Raw genomic sequence first — 8,219 nt, 5'->3', positions numbered from 1 at the left:
AAGGTGTGGATCCCTATACCGATCGGTCCTCTGTCATGAGAAACCAGGCACATACATCTTGCACATATGGAATATTTCTTTAACAGATACCTGAAATATAACAAATGATCAAACATCAACAAAAATCATACCAATGATAATATGGCCAAACCAATGAGAGCATAAACCAAGAACTAATCCTGCCCATCTTGTGTTTTGGCTTGACATCGGTATGTTGAGAAATGACAATTACTGCCGTAAGTTACAAGTGCATGCACTCCATGGACAGAAGGATCAATTTGTAGAGCAATTAGTGAAAGGCAAAATAATCACACAATAATCACCCATGCCACCTCCGATACACCATAGCACGATGGATAAAATATTTATAGATTGCACTTAAAATGAGTTAAAAAATTGTAAAGGATTCAGTCTACTGTAAATAATAGACTGAGTTACAGTATAAGCTTCCAACAGCATATCCATGCTGTCAGAGTGTTAGAGAATTAATCAGAAATGAGTTCTGAGAGTAGCTATATTTTCTTTTTGCTTACTCGTTCACATCTCTGGTTTCTCAATCTTAGGTTTGATATCTCCGTTCCCTATGATTTGTTGTTCAACCGGAGGATACTTATTAGAATTAGGGGGGTCCAGTTTCATTGTCTGAGATTTCTCCGCAGCAGCCGCACCTCTGGCAACACCATTTGGAGCTGATACCATATGACACGGTGACACTTCACACTTTGATGACATGGATGAGTATTTCTCTTCTGCATAAATCAGATAAGAATGTATTAGTGCCAGAATATGTAATGCAACAACACAAGGAAGCAGATTCTTGTAATCGACTTGGTCTGAATAAATAAAATCATTATAAGGTCTTTTTTTTTGTTATCCAGAGAAAATGTTTTCTCATTATGACACTAAGACTGCATGTGTCAGTTCGGTTCGGGAAAAAGACCCTTTTTCAACTCGTATATTCGCACATGACAATCCTTCGACTCATACTACCAGACACCCAAATCGGCTAACTGGAGGTAACTAACAGATCACACACATTTCAGAAATGAAGAAATATAGATGAAAACACAAAATGTCCATGTATCTATCATCCTGAGATAACACAATCAACGGTACTTCAAATTAACTAAACATATTTGACAAAATAATAACTCATGGAAAAAAAATGTTTACCTTTCATTCGTCCATAGGTGACTAACTTGAGGAGATAGTCTCTGAACTCCGTTAATACACACCTCTCTTGCTCCGCATAGACTTCTGATGTGTTGTGGTTGTTGGAAGATCTTGGAGTTGTACCAGTAGCTTGAGATGTCATAAAAACCGTGTCTTGCTCATCACACAACAATGCCAGTGTTCCAGGAGACATTGGCCTTCCACCCTTCTGTTCATCCCCACAGTCAGATTCAGACTCTTCCATGCTAATCTTTTCTGCAGGAATTCCACTAGAATGCTCATCGACTGATGCTTTCTGCATATCAGCATCTTTCTGTCTCTGATCTATTTCTTGTTCTGATGGTACGAGAGAGCTTTCAACTTGGCTTTCCTTCTCTGCTAACTTCTCCTGAACTTTTCTGTCTGAATAATTTAATTCGGAAAATAAATATATTAGAAACAAATGTTAATGACTTAAATCAGTACTCAAAACATTAACAGACGAGGGCAGCGTTCAGTGAACAAAAGCAGCATTAATAGTTAGCAAAGGAAAATTTTTAGAGAGTAGAAATTTGTCGGTATCAAAATAACTAAGGCCAAAAATTTTTGTTAGAGATCTCTTAGATTCTAATATTCATTAAACTCCAAATAATTAATTATTTACTAAAAATATTCTGCATGACATTGCAAGTGACATGGCATGCACATTTTTGAGAGAATTCCATCCTATTTCTGCAACATTATGATTTAAATCTGCAATTATCAAAAATTACATCCCACACTGAGTTATCCAAACTAACTAAATCCTGCCCTTTGTGACAAACTTTTGTTAGCCAAAAGGATAAGCTTATGAAATTATTTTACCATTTAAATGTTTACATTGACAATTCAAATAATAAAGATACTTCTTTCATAATTACAGATAAAATCTTCGCGCTGTTACTACCAGTGTCCTTTTTCCTTCCACTCTTCCCCCTCTTTCTCTGGCCCTCGTGTTTTCCTCCTCACTTCCACCAATCCACTGTCTTCATCTACCCAAATTGCTTTCACACATCATACAATCCATTTCCATGAGGCAGTCTACTTGTGTTCAGTGGCTTTTTGAGGAAGGCATTTAAATGGTGTTTTCCATAACTGAAAGCATTTAATGAAATATGAGGATATCTCATGTTGTTAACATGAGGGTAATTTCGTAATTCCATTGATCAAATCTCTTCGGCAAATATCAGATGGGAGGTGGAGCTTAATTAGTTTGGAAAATACAAGATGTTGCATGTAAACTCAGATAAGAAAGGGTCTGACTTGTTATTTTGGGGAGAACACGGCATGAAATGGGAATTTTCTACCGGTTACCACTGTTCTAGCAGCTACTCAATAAGCACATGCACAACCTTCCGTTTCCATGTGTTATCCATTCAATTAAATATTAGATATGTACCTAAAAAACAATGACTTTCTGATGGTTGAATTCTTAGAAATAGGAGTAAAAATATTATGATGATTTCAAGACATATATTGGTTACTCAGTTTTCAGAAGCCACTAGTATGATCAGAATAAAGATATCAAAAGAATCAAAATCAGTCCAGATGGTCAACATCTAGAAAATGTAAAGAAAGATAGGATCATAACCATTTGCTTTTACAGAATCATCAGAAAAAAAAGATTATAATGAAAAAAAAAATTGAGATGGAATGAACAAGAAATATATGGTTCGAATTTGCTCCTTTATATATAAACATGTTAAACACATTTCGTTATATTGGTTAACAATTTCTTGAGGTATGAAAGCTAAAAATGGAGGTGTTTGCAGGTATAGCTTTTTCTATTCTGTGAAACAATACTCGTCCAGTTGAGTCCCTTATTACAGTATATGCTATTGCAAACTGTCTATCTATATATTATCACACATACCAGCAAATGTCTTGGCAACCTCTCCAGATACCATCACCAAGAGCTTGCAGAGATCCCTAATGTGCTCCGGTTGGACTACGTCTGCTAGTAGAGACCTTCAGATGACCAACAGTAAGTTAAATCTTAATGCATAGAACACTACAGTTTAAAAGCTCTACGTTCAAAATAGACCAAATAAAAGAATAAGAAAAGTGAAAGATAGATCTGTACCTGTAAGTGACCTTAGTAGATGCCATTGGAGCAGTATTAATAGCACTAGCTGCAGGAGTGGAAGCAGAACAAGAGGCTGGTGATGAAGTCCTAGCCTGATAAGTATAGGATGTTCCAGTAATGTTATTTCTTCAATGTCAAATAATAAAGCACAGATTGATCAATCATGTCAAATTTAAGTCAAAAGAGTAGTAATAGACTGTGGTTTCATCTCTTTCAATGCTTATAATCAAGTGAAAATGTCAAATTAGAAGAGCCTCTGTGACAAACCAAATTAACGTAGATCTTGCATGTACAATAATCCAAAGTTGTCAAACTAACAATGCAATGCGGAATTATAAAGAGAATAATAAATTTTTGACTAATACTTTTATACAGATTTCAGGGAGATACCAAGTACAAAGTATTCTTTATAATGTTGTGCATATCAGAAAATTACCTGTGGAAGTTGTGTAAGCCTTTTAGTGGGTTGATCCTTTATTGATGCACCAAAGAAGAGCTCCTGGTTCTTCCTCTTCCTAGATGCTGAAGGAGACATGAATGCTGATGGGCCAATGGCCCCATTTAGGGATGCATTGGCTGCCTGCTGCATATAAAGAGCGCTTCCATGATCACCACGGAAGAGAGCCTTCCTCTCTTCACTCCCTTCGAAGTTCTTACAATCCATACATTTACAATTATCAGAACAGAGAATGTTGGCTTGGAAGCATTCACAGTATTTTTTTAGGCACCCAGACTTCTTACAATGGCATCCTTTATTATGTTTTCCCACCAAAGGAAGTTCTCCTGCCTCATCCTAACACATATAAGCATGTTGATATTAGAATTTGGCAAACAATTGCTATATATATACATGTGTGTGTGTATTTATATGATGAAGTTCAGAGAATCTTGAACATTTATCTTTTCTTGTCATCACTTTAAACAATAATAATGAATTTAATAATAATAAAGATGATAGCTAGCTGGTTCAAAAATGTCAATATATACTAATCTAAACCTGAGATTCCATATAAGATATGCATATAAGGCAAAATATGAAACATGGAAATTACTAGGCATGGATATAAAGGATTTGTACCAGTTAAAGAGTCAGCAGCCAAATATTTAGCAATTATCACCAAGAGCAAGCAAGACAACACAAACATTTAAGATGCTTATACACCATTGTGCTAAATTGATAACCAGTAGTTCTGCCAATTCCTTAGGAGATTTCAAATTCACCAAGATATGTCGTCACCGCAGGTCAGAATTGCTACAAGATATCATGTAAGACAGGATGACTAACTCAAAAAAAAAAAGTGCCAGACATGCTTAATAGGCATGCACCTTGTGAAAGAAACCAAATAAGAAATCAGGATTTGTTTTAATAGAAGATTGAGTACATACCCTGCCATCCCGTGATGCATGTGGGCTGCTGCCAATCTTAGGCCTAAAGGCATTAGGATTGCGCTCTAGAGTAGCTTCAACAGCCTCATGTCTAGCAGCTTCATTCTCAACATTGTTACAGCAGTTTGAACAGTTGCAGCCATCACAATAAACTCCCGATGCAAAGCACTCACAATACCTAAGTGTGCAATAATGAAAGAACATAAGTACAATGAGCAAGTTTAGGAAGAACATGAAAATACAGCCATATGATCGAGTACTTAATTGCAAAGCTAAGTTCAACACTGAATGACTGAATCAGTATGAATCTTTATAACCACAAAATTTGGTATACTTCACACTGACACTTCCATGTGAGCATTGAATGCTCTAGATGAATAATTGAAACAAGTCAATTCAAAATCGACATGAATTTTTCTACCTACTAATATTTGAATATTTCTTCACTGAGAATTTAATGTGATCATCCCTAGCATAGTCAAGCAGCCTATTGTTCTGTTGCATACTTGTGGAGCCAATAGGCAAAACACTTTCTTTATTCCGTGTGCAAAACAAGATTCACTTCAGAGAAGCAGGTAAATAACCAACTCTTTTCTGCTAGTGTAAGCCTTTTCAAGAATTAGCACAGAGAGCTTTTCCTTGCTTTTTCATTCATCATTACTCATTGTGACACTAATGATTAGCTTACTCTTGATTTTGAAACTTTAGATAGGGATAATGAATTTGACGGAATAATTCCATCAACCACCATTACATTAATTTCCTGAAAATCATTCATAAATCAGCTATTGCCATAGGTTTATCGAAAACAAGCTATTGCCATCCCAAAGTTTGATTTGTGACAGTACTATATGCTTGTACTTTTATATTTGACCAATCTTACAAACACAAACCCACTTGTATATGAAACTAGTATCAACCAAGTTATTCAACAACCAAATTGTATGTCTCAGTCATCAAAAGCATGTGTTGCATTAATATAATATCATAATTCCTGTACTTCCATAAATTTAGGATGTCAATTTCTCACCGGAAGGAGTCAGACAGGAAAGTACTGTCCTTAATTCACCAAAGCTACAAGAGATTTGCTGTTAATTCCTATTGCAAAAAAAAAGAATCAAGTATGATATCCCAGGGTGTTATTGTTAATTCCTTTGGCAGCAAAAGAATCAAGTATGAAATTCCAGGGTAATGTAAAGGAAGGTTCTCATTTTCATATTAGGTTGCTGTTTAGGTAGTTCAACCATAAAGAATAAACTGTTCTGAAAGGAGCTATCCTCATGGACGGTGGTCTATTAGAGCTCACTTATGTTTTGCCATTTACCAACAGATGAGCAAGTTTTGAAATGGGAGCAAGTCTTTATGCCAACTTGATCATGCTCTTGAAACTTTACAGTAGAGGCAACTGCAAAGACTCAGATTCTTTATTCATCTCCAGAAACATTTCGAGTCAAGATAACTGACTTTGGCAGATAACAACTGGTGCATGAAGTATTTGCAAAACTAAGATGCCTTATGAAACAATACTTCTTAGGAGTCTTCTAGAGGAGACGGATTGAAGGATAATGGAAACAAGAATGCTAGTTCCTTATAATGATTATTACAGATTTCATAATTTTGGATCCTATTCTGCCAAGAGACACTGTTTATGGCATGTGACATCTGTCAAATGTGTATGCCTAGGATTATAGATGATATTGAAGAAATAAATGGCAAACAATTATTAGCACATCACAAGTAGCATGTATTTAGTGTGAAGTAATAATGCAATTAGTAACAGCATGGGGCACAAATGATACTTCTAAGTAAGCTGACAAAAGTTACATAACAAAAGGTTATTTCACGTACAGCTTCAAGCATTTTGAGTGTTTGCAGTTGCAGTTCTTTTTTCTTGTTGGTGTACCATCTTTTGCATCATATAACAGTCGTGGTCGTGACTTGGGTGATTCTGTCTTGCTGAAATGGATCATAGTAAAATTGTGAGCCAATCCCTTGCAGTTAGTAAATATAACAAATGTAGACATCAAGTAAATACAAAAGCTTATCTACTGCCGAGTAATCCTCAAGAATGGTAACAGGTACATTACCACGATTCTTATGTCACTGTAAACAATCTGAATACAATTCTATAAGCAATAGATTCTCGGCATGTTCAATACCAGAGTACCTGAGAATAAATTTTGATGCATGACCGGGGCACATTTTACATATTAGTCACTGACAATTATGACAGACAAGAAGCAGAAGACCAAAAAGAAAGAGGAAATCTATTAAATTCAACCAATTGAAACACTAATCACATGAGGTAAAAATGCAATTTCCCTCTTCTAATATATCATCATTCTCGACAAGTTTCAATACAGGACGTCTCCAAGTATAACAAGATTTAAATTCGTAGTGTAAAGTGAAAGAGAATTAAAGGCCAAAACAACAACCGAAAATAGCAAAAGAAAATCTTCTTGGGTCATATTTTCGAATTTGAAATGAGTTCAAAAACGGGGTCTCAAAATGAGAGCACAGCAGAAACATTTTCGCATAAAGAGGGAAAAGTCTCATGCTGATGCCTTTGATATAAAAATTCGGAAAAATCTCAAAATCGATGCACCGAAACCTAACCTAAAATTTGAAAAGAGGTTGCCCGACTCCTAAAAGATTTCATGAATCAGATAAAACCCGTTACTCACGCGGCTACGGCAATTGAGGAAATTGCGGGTCGCGATATTGGCAGAGAAGCCGGCGCGGGCCGCGGCGGTGGCGGCGGCGGCGGCTGCTGCGGTTGCTGCGGCGGATCGATAGACACCGATACAGCCGCGGAAGAGGAAGCTCCGCCGTAAGCCGCAGCCGTGAAATCCAGATGCCGGACGAGCTTTCTCGGAGGGAAATCAGACGGCGCCGATGCAGCCGGCTGACCGCTTTGCTCCATTGGAACCCGTCAATCGCCGATCCAAGAATCGATTCAAGAAGAACGCCAGAAATTTCCCTCCGAATTCCACCTCTTCTGGAGGAATCCGAACCCCCTATGGGTTCCGAACAAGTAGATACCGCCTCAGATCGGGCGTTCGAGAACTTCGAGGTCGCCGCTGAATCTGGGAACAAAGGAAAGGCCCGCGGCGGCGCGGAGATCTCCAGCGTCGGAGAAGGAATCGAGCGGCGGCGACCTACCGAGAGGAGCGGCGGCGGCGGGAGATGGCCGAGGAGGAGGATGCGGGGTGGGATTCTTGTTGGGGTGAGGGAAAATTTTCGAGCACGAGGAGAGGAAGAGGGGGAGGGGAGGTGGAAACGAAAGCCTCTTCTCGTTCTCTCTCCCTCTCTGCTTTTGAAATCAAATTATAATATTTGACGGTCGGATCGGCGTCCATTAAAAGATCGGACGGCTGTGTCCTCTTGGAGAGATCAAGTGGTCCAAATTCATAGGGTTCGAGATGTGGGCCGTCCGATTGGATTGGGGACAGCCTTTCCGGTTTATTAATTGATAACTTGGGATGTTAATTTCAGATCAATTTATATCGTGCCAAATCGAATTCCATCATATTGAATTTGACTAGCTTTAATCAGA

At 37.7% G+C, this 8,219-nt stretch overlaps 1 protein-coding gene across 1 annotated transcript; it reads right to left on the bottom strand.

Moving 5' to 3' along the window:
* Nucleotides 1–353: 353 nt before the first annotated feature.
* Nucleotides 354–7,942, bottom strand: LOC103997085 (protein tesmin/TSO1-like CXC 5). The gene is made up of 8 exons (XM_009418227.3): nucleotides 7,348–7,942; nucleotides 6,512–6,619; nucleotides 4,664–4,841; nucleotides 3,714–4,070; nucleotides 3,275–3,369; nucleotides 3,065–3,159; nucleotides 1,174–1,575; nucleotides 354–749 (listed from the first exon to the last, which is right to left on the bottom strand). Exons 1-8 carry the CDS (start codon nucleotides 7,584–7,586, stop codon nucleotides 538–540), a joined length of 1,686 nt encoding a protein of 561 aa, XP_009416502.2. The 5' UTR covers nucleotides 7,587–7,942; the 3' UTR covers nucleotides 354–537.
* Nucleotides 7,943–8,219: the final 277 nt, after the last annotated feature.

This window comes from Musa acuminata, chromosome BXJ3-9 (genome assembly GCF_036884655.1).
Source record: "Musa acuminata AAA Group cultivar baxijiao chromosome BXJ3-9, Cavendish_Baxijiao_AAA, whole genome shotgun sequence".
NCBI classification, from domain to species: Eukaryota; Viridiplantae; Streptophyta; class Magnoliopsida; order Zingiberales; family Musaceae; genus Musa; species Musa acuminata.
The sequence above is the reverse complement of the archived record's forward strand: the minus strand, read 5'-3'. Positions and strand labels throughout refer to the sequence as shown.

Excerpts from the sequence above, each read along its gene's own strand:
- LOC103997085 (XM_009418227.3), bottom strand. The coding sequence starts at position 7,586 with ATGGAGCAAAGCGGTCAGCCGGCTGCATCGGCGCCGTCTGATTTCCCT. Across the intron at positions 4,071-4,663 it reads ATGCATCACGGGATGGCAGG|GATGAGGCAGGAGAACTTCC; the intron begins GTATGTACTCAA and ends TATATGTGTTAG. Across the intron at positions 3,160-3,274 it reads TCTACTAAGGTCACTTACAG|GTCTCTACTAGCAGACGTAG; the intron begins GTACAGATCTAT and ends GGTCATCTGAAG.